The sequence below is a fragment of the Chiloscyllium punctatum genome, chromosome 8, assembly GCF_047496795.1.
Source record: "Chiloscyllium punctatum isolate Juve2018m chromosome 8, sChiPun1.3, whole genome shotgun sequence".
Taxonomy (NCBI): domain Eukaryota; kingdom Metazoa; phylum Chordata; class Chondrichthyes; order Orectolobiformes; family Hemiscylliidae; genus Chiloscyllium; species Chiloscyllium punctatum.
In genome coordinates, this window is record NC_092746.1 from 112,336,217 (window position 1) to 112,350,937 (window position 14,721).

The 14,721-nt window shown below is 39.7% G+C and overlaps 1 protein-coding gene across 9 annotated transcripts in view; it reads right to left on the reverse strand.

Moving 5' to 3' along the window:
- The window catches only part of LOC140480815 (actin-related protein 3B), a 196,345-nt gene that overhangs the window by 140,702 nt on the left and 40,922 nt on the right, over nt 1–14,721 (reverse strand). For all 9 annotated transcript variants that reach the window (XR_011961408.1, XM_072576242.1, XM_072576243.1 and 6 more), the window contains one exon: nt 2,112–2,167. Coding sequence is in view for 7 of the 9 variants with exons in the window: in XM_072576242.1 (XP_072432343.1) it covers nt 2,112–2,167 (56 nt within the window). In the remaining 2 variants the exon portion in view is untranslated. The remainder of the gene's footprint in view (nt 1–2,111; nt 2,168–14,721) is intronic.

The following is a 14,721-nucleotide window of genomic DNA, read 5'->3' on the forward strand; positions in this document are numbered from 1 at the left end:
GTTGAAAAGTGTGGAGCTGGAAAAGCACAACAGGTCAGGCAGCATCCGAGGAGCAGGAGAATCGATGCTTCGGGCATAAGTCCTTCATCAGGAATGCGGGAGGGAAGGGAGTTGACAGATAAATAGGAGGGGGGATGGGGCTGAAGGGAAACCCCAATGGTCCCTCTGCCATGCAACCCCTATAGAACTCTAACCTCTATTTTATCCTGTCTCTCCTCACTCGTCTTACAAAGATGCATTAATTCACCCTTCTCTGAATTAAATTTCATCTTCCATTTACACATGCTTGATTTTGTCTTTTTGAAAGTTACCAATATGCTCCTCTTAGCCCACAGCTCTTCCATGTTTTATATTGGCTACAAACTTTAAGATCATTCAAATCTAGGTCATTAATACACATCAGGAAGAACAAACATCCAAACATTGACGCCTGGGAAACTCTTGGTATACCTTACTCTAGTCAAAAGCCAACCATTCAGTATTTCTTTCTGTTTTCTGTCACTGATCAAGTTCTACTTTCATATGGCTACTGTTTCTTTTACTCATGGGCTTGCTTTTCTGAGAAGCCTAATATGTGGCATTTTATCAAATATTTTTGGAAATCTTCATACATCACATAAACCATGGTCTCCTCATCCAGCTTCTATCACCTCATTAAAACACTCTACCAAGCTAGTTAAACATAATATATACTCAACAAATCCATGTTAGCGTTCTTTAATTTTGTTTCAAATTATCTTTCCACAAGCCTTCCCAACAGCCAGATTAATCTGTGGCCCGTATATCTTTTCTTAAGCAATGGTATAACATTTTCAATTCTCCAGTCCTCTGGCACTGATAATCTAAAGAATTTTGTAAGATTAAGACCAGTTGCTCTGCAAATTTCCAACCTTGTTTTCTTGGTACCCTTGGATACGTTTACCTTATTATGGTGCCTTACTAACAGTTAAGTACAGCCTTTCTAGTGAAGTAGCTAAGGCTTCCTCATTGAATGTTTTTAAAGCTAAGATAGATAATTTTTTGAACAGTAAGGGAAGTAAGGGTTATGGTGAGAGGGTGGGTAAGTGGAGCTGAGGCCACAAAAAGATACGCCATGATCTTATTGAATAGCGGAGCAGGCTCAAAGGATGAGATGGCCTTCTCCTGTTCCTGGTTCTTATGTTCATATGTTCTAACACCTCTTTTTTTGTATATTTCTCATTTACCAATTGTACTATGACTTGGGAAGCTTCTAATGGTGCAATCCGCAAATTATTCATCACTTCAGAAGTGCCTCAGGGTAGATTTTTTTAATGACACTGTTCAAAGATATTATTACACATCCCTGGAGCACGTGAGATTCAAACTCAGGTTTCCTGGTTCAAACACAGGAACAACACTACCCTGTGTCCATATCCTAGGATCAATCACTTTCAGCTACTTCAATGATTTCCACTCAATCATAAAGTCAGAATTGAGGAGGATCATGCAAAGTTCATGATTCCTCAAACTCTGAAGCCATCCATGTCCAAATGCAATTGATCCTGGAAAATATCCATGCTTCGGCTAAAAGATGGCAAGTAATATTCACACCACACAAGTCTCAGGCAATGAACATAGTCTGGCCTACATGTGACTCCAGATCCACAGCAATGTGATTGACTCTTAACAAACCATTAGGAATTAAGGATGGACAATAAATGCTGGCCTACCCGGCAATATCATCCTCCTGTGAATATATAAGCAAAGTCCTGCAACTCTCTTCCTAACAGCACAGTGTGTGCACCTAAACCTCGAGAACAGCATTTGTTCAAGGAGGCAACTCACCACTATTTTCTTAAGAGCAGTTAGGATTGGGCAGTAAATGCTGATCTAGCCAGTGATGTCCACATCCATAGAATGAAAAAGGAAAAGGATTAGTAGCAACAGTTCACCAGAGATTCTATAATGTGCCAGTCTATTGAAATAACAGTCTCAAAACATCACAAAGGTTGTTTTAGATAAAATTTAGGATTTCCCCTCTCTCAGTTTAAATTAGTCTTACAACATTTCCTTCCAATAGAATAAAAAATATGCAATACAGGTCTTAAAATAATAAAACTGGAGAAATTATAAAGTATGCTTATACTTACATGAAGGAATGATGAACTGTGGTTCAGTGTTACCTGCATAGCCAAGCTTTGTATATCTGAGGGCGAAAATGGAAAAACATTCTACTCAGCCATTTATTTTTAAAAAGTTAAAGTCACGAATAGTTAACATTTCACTTTATTTTCTTTTGACAAAACCTACAAAAAAGTCTCATTTAAAAATGTTTTGAAACCATATGCAAAATACAGACAAAGGTAAAAAATTAACTATGCAGGAAATGACAGGCTGTTTAGCCTATCATCAGTAGTGGGGATAATGCTAGAGTCTTTTACAAAAGGCGTGATAACAGAAAATTTGGAAAACATTAATGGGATTAGACAAAGCCAGCATAGGCAAATCATATGTATCAAATCTACTGGTGTTTTTGGAGGATGTAAGTCGTAGAATAGATAAGGCAGAGCCTGTAGGAATGGAGCAGTTAGATTTTTAGAAGGCCAGATATGGGCCAGATGCTGACAGGTGGGACTAGATTGGGTTGAGATATTTGTTCAGCATGGACAGGTTGGACCGAAGGGTCTGGTTCCATGCTGTACATCTCTATGACTCTATGACTCTACCTCCCGTAAGAGGTTACCAGGCAATGTTAGAATGGGATAATACATTGACATGGATTGAGAATTAGTTGGTAGACAGAGTAAATGGATCTTTTTCCTAGGGCAGATACTGACTAGTGGGACACTGCGCAGATAAATCTTTGGGCCCCAATTATTCAGTATGTATATGTATACTCTGGATTGGGGAACCAAATGCAACATTTCCAAATTTGCTGAAGTGATAAAACTGGGCATGTTTGAACATTGAGGAGGATGCTAGGAGGTTTCAACGAGATCTAGACAAGTTGAGTGAGTGGGAAAAAGATGACAGATGCAGTACAATGTGGCTAAATGTGAAGCTATACATGTCAGTGTGAAAAGGGAGGAATATTATTTAAATTACTATATATACCGGGATATGTAGATGTCCAAAAGTTCTCGGTGTCCTTGTATTTTCAATGAAAATAGGCAGCCCCTACAAAAGGTTATACATGCCATGAAGGGGATGTAATGGAGGTTCATTAGGCTTCTATCAGGGATGGCAGGACTGTCCTATGAGGAGAGATCGGTTTGGCTGGGGCTTTATTCACTAGAGTTTATAAGAATGAGAAGGGATTGAATGAAACATAAAATTCTCATAAGGTCAGACAGAATAAATTCAGAGAGAATGTCTTCCCTGGTCGAGGAGCCTAGGACCAGGGGATACTGTTTCAGGATATGGGGTAGACCATATAGGACTTAGATGAAGAAACACTTTTTCACTTAAAGGATATTAAACCTGTGGAATTCTCCAGCACAGTAGGCTGTGGAGGCAAAGTCATTGAACTGTGCTATTGCTTGGCAACAGCAAACTAATAACATACAAAAAGGTCAAATAGTCCAAAAGGTCCATTAGTCAGCATGGTCTATGCCACAGTATGAAGGACTGCTGGACATGAGATTCAATGAACTCATGTAATTGTTTTGAAGTTAAAGTTAATGTGAGTTTATTTTTAGCAGTCTCGGAGAAAGGGATTACCCTTTCTAACAAAAGCATCTAACAAACTGCACAAAAATTCACTGAAAGGAACTAGATGGCAGCTGTACTAATGCGAATTTGAGCAAGAAGCCTGAGTAGTGCGGTATTCATTGAGGTTTAGATGCTTGTAATGTTATTGCTCGGATAAAAGAAATAGTGTGAATTTGAATACTTTTCTGATGTATGTAATGACATCTTTCCAACGTTTTGATTCAACTAGTGTGATATATTTCATTTTATTCCTCTCATGTTAGAAGTACACTGGCAGCATCTCCACAGTTAAAAAAAAATTAGAATCCAACAAGCCTAGGTTTTATTCTGACTTGTGCAGTGTTAATATATAGTTGGAATCACAAAATATTCTTGTGGCCATTACATGTAACTATTGTAAACTGAAGCAAAAAGTTTACAGATCCTGACAGAAGTAGTTTGGCAGGTGTTGAAATTGCATGCCATGGCAGTAGTATCATACGTGCCACATACTCACCTGTAGGATCAAATTACTGCAGGTACTGGAATCTGTACAGAAAGCAACATATGCCAGAGATCACAGTAGGGCAGACAACATCCATGAAGAGAAAGCAAGCTAATGTTTTGAGTCTAGATTTGATGAAGAATCATCTGGACTTGAAACATTAGCTTGCTCTCTCTCCAAAGATGATATCTGAGCCGCTGCGATCTCCAGCATTTGTTATTTTCAGTACATACTCCCCTGTGCAAGTTTCTTATACCCAGAGATGAACTGAAGTTCGTAGAGAGCTAATTTGATGTGATTTGAATTTTTATTGTTACATGTACCAAGATATAGTGAAAAGTATTGTTTTGAGTGCTAACCAGAAAAATCATACCTCACACAAATACAGGAGGGTAACAGAACAGAATGTAGAATATAGTGTTATAGCAACAGAGAAGGTGCAGAGAAAGATCAACTCTAATACATGAGAGGTCTGTTTGTAAGAGAGAAAGTGAGGACTGCAGATGCTGGAGATCAGAGTTGAGAATTTATAAGTTTAATAATAGCAGGGAAGAAATGTTCATAAATCTGTTGGTATGTGTTTTCAGACTTTTGTATCTTCTTCCCGATGGGAAAGGAAGGAAAAGAATATAACCAGGGTGTGAGGGGGTTTTTGATTATGCTTTCCCAAGACAGAGGGAAGTGAGACAGAGTTAATGCAAGTAAGGCTGGTTTTCATGATGAACTGGGCTGCATTCACAACTCTCTGTAATTTCTTGCAGTCTTGGCAAAAGCAGTTGCCAAACCACACAGTGATGCATTTGGATAGGATGCTTTCTATGGTGCATCTATAAAAATTGATCAGAGTCATTGTGGACATTCTGAATTTCCTTAGCCTTCTGAGGAAGTAAAGGTTTTAGTCTGTTTTCTTGACTGTAGTGTTGACATAGGGTGGCCTCACCACCCACTGTTGGCCACCCCAACTAGCAGTGGCAGGTGTTGAAGTTACCCTATGTCCACAGGAGGCCACATCCTCCACATCACCCCAGTCTCGACCTGCTAAATCTAGACCCCGGCCCACCTTTCCAGGGTCTATACAATCAATCTCCAGCAAAACCTTGGACTTAACAGTCTGGAGACCCATGGTCTTGGAGACAATCTGTAGAGTTTTGGGCAGAGACTTTCACCAGTTGAAAGGAGATCCCACCTCCAAAATCTGCCAACCAACTAAAAGGACCGCATTTCCAATCCCAGCAAAGCTACTTGGGGCACTGGGCACTGCTCGGACTACTGGTAGTCTTTGGAAAAGGTGCATGCATCCAGACTTAAGACAAACCCAAAGTTTTGAGAGGGTAGTCCTGAAATATAAAAATGGCCAATTGCAATAAGTAAAGTTGAGGTACTCTACAGGGTCAAAGGCAGCAGGGATATAAAAGCGGGTGAAAAGGGACAATGAATTATGATCACAATCCCAAGATATAACTGCAACTTTTTTCAAAAGTTCATGTTGAAGATGACGCATTACCTTTTCATTCCGTTCCCAACAATTAAATAATCATATTGAAAAGGGATTGGTATTGTATGCTGGCCCCCTCACCTCTTCTCAGAGAAGGTCAGGACTGCAAATACTAGAGATCAATGTCGAAGAGCGTGGTGCTGGAAAAGCACAGCCGGTCAGGTAGCATCCGAGGAGCAGGAGAGTTGGTATTTCAGGCATTCCTGATGAAGAGCTTATGCTCGAAACATTGACTCTCCCGCTCCTCGGATGCTGTCTGACTGGCTGTGCTTTTTCAGCACCACACTTTTTGATCCCTCACCTCTTTGCCTTTATATTAATCTTAATTCCAGATTTTAAACTGCATTGAGATAGTCTCTTCAAGTTTTTTTATTAAAATGCTTGCTCATGTCAATAAAGGTCCTTCAGCAACATGGAAAGTGCCAACATCAAGAAAGTACCTGACAATGTATAGATAACAAATTATGATGCCTGGCAATGGTAGTTTGGAGCCATGATACTCCTGCAACTAATTTGGTCAACTTCAGCTGAGGTGGGCAATTTCACATGCTACAACATGCTGCTGCCAATGCCAGTAACAAGAGTAAATCATGGGGCAAAAGGAATGGAGGAATTTAAAACAATCACTTGCCCCATCAAAAAATTAACATAAGTATTAATTGGGCATACAGCTAAAAAGCCCTGTACTTAATGCCTATTTCCTAAGGTCTTAAAGTTGACTGCAGTGCTAAATGACTTTAGCTCTGATGATGAGTCATTAAGATTCAAAACATTAGCTTGATCTCCCTCCATAGATGCTGTCTGAGCCACTGTAATCTCCAGCTTTTGTAGTTTTCAGTAGATGGTAAGGGGTCCCACTCGTGAGCATAATGGGGAACATTACCAGTAAAACATGGGACACACGTGAACTCGGCTACAACCTGCAAGGTCTTTGATAAAACTGTATAAACTTTTATAGAATAATTTTTGAGTTTGAATTTTAAAATACTGACAAATGGGCCTTGGTTACTTCAGTGAAGAGTTTTCTCTTTAAGAAAAAGTCAAAGCTTCCTTCCAGGATAGTGACTTAATCCAGTATGTCTTAGAGAGCAGGTGACTGCACACCCATGTAGTATTAACAGAAGGAAATTTATATTGTAAGTTTCTTTTTCAGTTTCTCAGTTCAATTCAAAATCACCAGCACTTACAGCAAAAGCGAGTTTAATTTCTTTCCGAGCAATGGTTCAGAGAATAAGTTACCTCACTAGAAGGTTTGATTTATCAAATTTCCAAAAGTTTGGTTAGAAATTTGCACATTATTTGAACAAAAAAAAAACTAAGCTCTCAGATTTGTGAAAAGACCATATCAGCAGGTTTGGAAATGACGCATCGACTTGTCATCACAATACAAGGTCAAAAAACTGTCAGAAGTCAGTGAAGTAGAACTTCTCAGTGTTAAAATATGGGGTGTAATATTTCTGGTCTGCAGTTGATGCAATGGATCATGGCAGGAAATGAGTTGAAACTTAATTTTGCTGTGTTTGTAGAACGTGCCAACTGCCTTCAATATTTAGATATTTGTTATTTTTTCATTCCTCTTTTGTGGAATTAACTTCCACAATGTTGTTCAAAGAACTGTTCAGCCTCATATGAAAATGTGTCAGCAATTCACCACCACATTAATAAATTAAAAATGAAATGATCCATAAATCCAGATTTCATTCTGAAGAAGGGTCACTGGACCCGAAACATTAACTCTGATTTCTCTCCACAGGTGTGTTTCCAGCAATTTCTTCTTTTGTTTCATTCTGGGACCTGACTTGTCCAATTGTACTGTCACATAGAATTATAACAATTCCAAAGAACACTCTCTCCTTCCCATTTAAGCACATGTTATGAAGCTGTGGGTGTACCTTTAAGAGAGTTACTAACAACAGAACTACTGGACAGCACCAAGTGTTTTCAATAAGGCAACAATGTAACACTGGGTTGAACAACTTGAGTAATTCGTTGCCTGGAGAAAAACAAATTCAAATCCAGCCAATCAGTGTAAACTATACCCTGATAAAAATACCAATTTCCAATTAAATTTGAATTGAGTATATTGACAATCTTAAAAGCCAAGACATAATCCGATGCTCTGGGATATAAGACCAGTGGAAAATTGAAGAGTTGAGAGTAGAACTGCTCAACATGTAAACAGATTGCTTGAAAATAGCTCTCTCTTAAAAGTACCTTTTTGATCAGTAAACTGTAATGCAGAAATTCCTAACAAGGAGAAAAGAAGACACAGGAACATACGAAGACAAGAACCTACAGCTGCCTGGTTTTGAGATAAGAAGTGTTGTTTTGTAAATCTTAATTGAGAGTTTTATTGGATTAGTATTATAGAAGGAAAGGTAGAAGATAGGTTCGAGAAAGAAATTATAAATAGTGGTTAGTTAATTATTCTCTGCTATACTTTAAGAAATAAAGTTGTTAATTTTTACTTTACATTGTTCTTGGCCACTCCAAATTTTACAGATTACTGCACAGGATAAATCTTTTCTGTGTTGCTGTTTTAAATTAAGCAGGAGAGTTTACCTCGTGTCGTTACACACATAATGTTACACAGTCAATAAATTGTGCTGTTCATCAGCATGAAAACAGATCTGCCTCTCTCTACTATGATCTCACTACATAGCAGTATCAGTAACAGATATCTGGCTCAGTAAAACTTTCATGTAAATCAATTTAATTCAAAGTAGTCACCAGCAAAAGAGAAATCCTCAGGAAAGGCCCTAAAGCAGAAGCAGCAAACCACTCTCATTGCCCCAATGGAAGATGAGGTCTGAAATTGATCAGGCAGACAGTCACTGCACAACAGAAAATCTGCATGCCTCAAAGTTACCCAATCCAGGCCTCAGATGGTGGTGAGCAGCCGCAAATAAACAATAGCAGCTTCAATGCAGACGTAGCTCTCAAAACTGTGAAATATCCTTTCTTTACATTGATATATAGGGCAAAAGTGGACATTGGACTGCGGAAAAATTATACTGTAGTGGGGAACAAGGAAATTGCTGAGAAACTGAATAATCACTTTGCATCAGTCTTCACGGTGGAAAACATGAGTAATATCCCAAAGGTACAAGAGAGTCAGGGGTAAAGTTGAGTATGGTGACCATCACCAAGGAGAAAGTACTAGAAAAACTGAATGAACTGAAGGTGGATAAATCACCTTAATGGATGGACTAACCCCAGAGTTCTAAAGGAGATAGCTGAAGAAATAGTCAAAGTGTTAGTGGTGATCTTTCAGAAATTATTAGAGTCAGGAACAGTCCCAGAGGACTGGAAAATGGCTAACATGACACACCTGTTTAAAATGGGAGTAAGGCAAAGACAGAAAATTACAGGCCGATTAGCCTAATCTTGGTAGTGGGTAAGATCTTAGAGTCCATTGTGAAGGATGAGATTTCTGAATACTTAGGAGTGTATGGTAAAATAGGCCAAAGTCAGCATGGTTTCATCAAGGGGAGGTCAGGCCTGATAAATCTACTAATTCTTTGAGAAAGTAATGAGCAGATTAGACCAAGGAGAGTCAATGGATGTTATCGACCTGGATTTTAAGAAGGCTTTTGACCAGGTGCCACAAACGAGGTTGCTGATCAAGATAAGGGCCTGTGGTGTTACAGGCAAGGTGCTAGCATGAATAGAAGATTAGCTGTCTGGCAGAAAGCAGATAGTGGACATAAAAGGGTCGTCTTTAGGACGGCAGCCAGTGACAAGTGGTGTTCCACAAGGGTCAGTTTTGTGACAACTTTTCACTTTATACATTAATGGTTCAGATGAAGGAACTGAGGGCATTTTGGCTAAATTTGCAGGCAATACAAAGATAGGCAGAGGGATAGGTAGTATTGAGGGTAGAGGAGAGGTTGCAGAAGGATTTGGACAGGTTAGGACAGTGGGCAAAAAAGTAGCAGATGGAATACAATGTGGGAAAGTGTGAGGTTATGCAGTTTGGTAAGAAGAATGGATGTATTGACTATTTTCTAAATGGGGAGAAAATTCAGAAGTCTGAATCTCAAAGAGACTTGGAAGTTCTCCTCCAAGATTCTCTCAAGATAAACTTGCAGGTTGAGTCTGTAGTTAGGAAGACAAATACAATATTGACATTTATTTGAGAGGACTTGAATATAAAAGCAGAGATGTACTTCTGAGGCTCAATAAGGCTCTTATCAGATGACATTTGGAGCATTGTGCACAGTTTTGGGTCCCATATCTCAGGAAGGATGTACTGGCCCTGAAGCATGTTCAGAGGAGGTTCACAAGAATATCCCAGGAATGAAAAGCTTAACGTATCAGGACTGTTTGAGGGCTCTGGGTCTATACTTGATGGAGTCAAAACGTGTGGCACTGGCAAAGCACAGACGTTTCAGGCATAAGCCTTCCTGATGAAGGGCTTATGCCTGAAAAGTCAACTCTCCTGCTCCTCGAATGCTGCCTGACCTGCTGTGCTTTTCCAGCGTCACACATTTTGACTCTGATCTCCAGCAGCTGCAGTCCTCACTTTCTCCTATTCTTGGAGTTTAGAAAGATAAGGGGGGACCTAATTAAAACTTACAGAATACTGAATGGCCTGGACAGAGTGGATTTTGGGAAGATGTTTCCATTGGTAGGAGAGACTAGGGCGCAAGGGCACAGCATTAGAGTAAAAGAAAGACCTTTTAGAACAGAGATAGGGAGAAACTTCTTCAGCCAGGGAGTGGTGAATCAGGTCATTGAGTATATTTAAGACAGAGATAGATAGATTCTGGATTGTCAAGCAGATCAAGGGTTATGGGGAGAAGGTGGGAAAATAGGGTTGAGAAACTTATCAGCCATGATTCAATGGCAGAGCAGACCCGATGGGCTGAATGGCCTAATTTCTGCTCTTATGTCTTATGGTCTTAGGTTTGGTACATGCATCGAGGTGAGTACCATAAAATTACATTAAAAAACTTACTGAAACTTTCCAGGAAACTAACTGGAATTGACAAAATTCAACACTAAGAGTTATTTCAGACAGAACACTGTAATTTGATTACTTTTGAGAAGAATGGCCCTCAGTTAATTCACTTGATATAAATCTAAAGTGTCAACATATAATTTCCCACCAATGTTCAGGTGAACTTTAATGATCAGTGGAAAAATGAAGCTGATATATGAACAAACATGTGTAGATGAGTAGATATATGTGACAGGAATAGGATTGTGCTTGGAGGGGTTTTTAATTTAACTGGGATCACCTTTGTGTGAAATGATTAGATGGAGTGGAATTTTGAAAGTGCCTCCAAGAGAGCTCTTTATGCCAGTATGTAGACAGTTCTAGGAGATATGGGACAATACTTGACCTAATCCTAGGGAATAAAGCCAGTCAAGTGTTTGAAGTGTCAGTGCATGAGCATTTTTGTGATAGTGAGTATCACTCTGTAAATTTCAAAGTCATTATGAAAACAGTTAAGGATAGAGCAGAAGTGGTACCTAAATTGGGAGCAGGCCAATTTCAATATTATTAGACATGATCTGGTAATCATAGATTGGGTGCAGCTGCTTTCCTAATGAAGGACTCTTGCCTGAAATGCCGATTCTCCTGTTCCTCAGATGCTGCCTGACCTGCTGTGCTTTTCTAGCACCACACTCTCGACTCTGATCTCCAGCATCTGCAGTCCTCACTTTCTCCTTTGCAGCTACCTTCAGGCAAGTCAATATTTGGTAGGGGAAGTATTTTAGAAGTAGTATAATGACAATTCAGAACCAGGATGTTTCTCTAAGAGTGTAGGTCAAAGGCAGGAAATCCCTGGAAGGTGAGGGACATCAAGCATTTGATAAAGAAAAAGCAGAAAGTGTATGTTAGGTACAGAGCATTAAAACAGTGGAGGCCAATAATGAATATAGTGTATGTAAGGGGATGCTTAATAAGGAAATTAGGAGGACAGAGAGGGGCCATAGAGTGCGAAATAATTAAGGAAAGCTCCAAGGCATTTTATAAGTACACTCAGAGCAAAAGGATTTCGCAAGAAAGAGTGGACCTATTAGAGACCAAAGTGCAATCCATGCATAGAGCCAAAGGACATGGGTGAGGTCTTAAATTAATACTTCTCATCAGTACTCACAAAGAAAAAAGACATTGCAACTGATTTCAGTTGAGATGGTGAGATTCAAAAGCATGTTAAAATTAATAAAGAGGAGGTAATAGATGTTTAAACAGACATAAAGGAACATAAAACCAAAGCACCTGATGAAATGTATCCCAGGCTGCTGTAAGAGGCAAAGGAGGATATTATGGGGCCCTGGAGAAGATACTTATTACTTGGCTGGCCACAGGTGAAGTGCCAGATAACTGGAGGATAGCTAATGTGGTTCCTTTGTTCAAGATGGGCAATTGGGATAATCCAGATAATTATAGCTTAACATCAATGGTAAGGAGATTTTTGGAAAACATTCTGAAGGATAGCACTAATAACCACTTGAAAAGACAGGGATTGATCAGGGATAGTTAGCACAGAATTGTTGGAGGGCGATCCTGTCTGACTAATTTAATTCAGGGCTTTGGAAAGATAACTGCATATATTGATGAGAGTACTGCAGTTAATGTGGTTAACATGGACTTTAGTAAGGCCTTTGATAGGATCCGAAATGGAAAGCTGGTCCAAAAGGTAAAAGTCTATGGAATCCAAGGCAATTTGGCAAACTAGACACATAGTTGGCTTATAAATAGAAGGCAAAGGATAATGATAGAGGGTTGTTTTTGTGATTGGAAGACTGTAGCCAACGGTGTACCAAGGGGATTAGGGCTGAGATCCTTGCTGAATGTTATGTACACTAACGACTTGGATGTGAAAGCAGACTGTCTAATTAGTAAATTTGCAGATGACATGAAAATCGATGGTGCTGTTGATGGTGAGGAGTTTGGTCTCAGGCCACAATCTGATATTGGTCAGCTGGTAAATTGGGCAGATCAACAGTAGATAGAATTTGCTCCAGCTATGTGATGGATGATGCATTTTGCAAAGTATAATAAGGGAATGATTTATACAATGAATGGTAGCTCCCTCGGGATTGTTGAGGAAAAAATAGACCCTGGTGTACATGCCCATAGTTGACTGAGAATGTCAACAAAGGTAGATAGAGTGATGAAGAAGGCATACATGATGTTTGCCTTCATTAGCCAGGTTGTAGAATATCTTATTTGGGATATTGTCAAAAGATTTCTGAAAATCCAAATAAGCTACATAAACCATTGGTTCCCCCAATCAACTCTAGTAATTACATCCTCAAAGAATTCTAGTAGATTTGTCAAGCATGATTTCCCTTTTGGTAATCCATGTAATGTCTGATTCTATTACTGTTTTCTAAATGTTATAGAGTCATAGAGATGTACATCATGGAAACAGACCCTTCAGTCCAACCTGTCGACGCCGACCAGATATCCCAACCCAATCTAGTCCCACCAGCCAGCACCCGGCCCATATCCCTCCAAACCCTTCCTATTCATATACCCATCCAAATGTCTCTTAAATATTGCAATTATACCAGCCTCCACCACATCCTCTTGCAGCTTATTCCATACACATACCACTCTCTATGTGAAAACGTTGCCCCTTAGGTCTCTTTTATATCTTTCCCCTCTCACCCTAAACCTAGTTCTGGACTCCCTGACCCCAGGGAAAAGACTTTGCCTATTTATCCTATCCATGCCCCTCATCATTTTGTAAACCTCTATAAGGTCACCCCTCAGCCACCGATGCTCCAGGGAAAACAGATCCAGTCTGTTCAGCCTCTCCCTATAGCTCAAATCCTCCAACCCTGGCAACATCCTTGTAAATCTTTTCTGAACCCTTTCAACTTTCACAACATCTTTCCGATAGGAAGAAGACCAGAATTGCGTGCAATATTCCAACAGTGGCTTAACCAATGTCCTGTACAGCCGCAACATGACCTCCCAACTACTGTACTCAATACTCTGACCAATAAAGGAAAGCATACCAAATGCGTTCTTCACTATCCTGTCTACCTGCGACTCTACTTTCAAGGAGCTATGAACCTGCACTCCAAGGTCTCTTTGTTCAGCAACACTCCCTAGGACCTTACCATTAAATGTATAAGTCCTGCTAAGATTTGCTTTCCCAAAATGCAGCACCTCACATTTATCTGAATTAAACTCCATCTGCCACTTCTCAGCCGATCGGCCCATCTGATCAAGATCCTGTTGTAATCTGAGGTAACCCTCTTCACTGTCCATTACACCTCCAACTTTGGTGTCATCTGCAAACTTACTAACTGTACCTCTTATGCTCGCATCCAAATCATTTATGTAAATGACAAAAAGTAGAGGACCCAGCACCAATCGTTGTGGCACTCAAAGTCCTTGATAATGGGCTGCAGCATCTTCCCCACAATTGATGACAGACTCACTGGTCTATAATTTGCTGTTTTCTCTCTACCTCACTTTTTAAATGGTAGGTTAAATTAGCTATCCTTCAAACAAAAAGAACGGTTTCAGAATCTGAATAATTTTGTTCTCAACGTTGCAAAAAAAGTTTCTAGTTTCACTACAGGATTTAAGCCTGAAGCCAGATGTCTAAAGGAACAACTACTGAAAAAGACAAGCTAGGGCTTGAATAGTGATATTTAAAATTGTAAGGCTATCTGATAGGGTAGACATAGGAGATAGGATCACTAAAACTCAGGATCAGAAATATAGGAAAGTTAATAAATGTAGGTTTGCTCGCTGAGCTGGAAAGTTCATTTCCAGATGTTTTGTTACCCTACTAGGTAACATCTTCAGTGGGCCTCTGGGTGAAGCACTATTGATAATTCCTGCTTTCTATTTATATGTTTGGGTTTCTTTAGGTTGGTGATGCCATTTCCTGTGGTGACATCATTTCCGGTGGCAATGTCATTTCCTGTTCTTTTTCTCAGGAGGTGGTAGATGGGGTCTAACTCGACGTGTTTGTTGATAGAGTTCTGGTTAGGTGCCATGCTTCTAGGAATTCTTGTGTGTGTGTGTCTCTGTTTGGCTTTTCCTAGAATGGATGTGTTGTCCCAATCAAAGTGGTGCCCCTCCTCATAG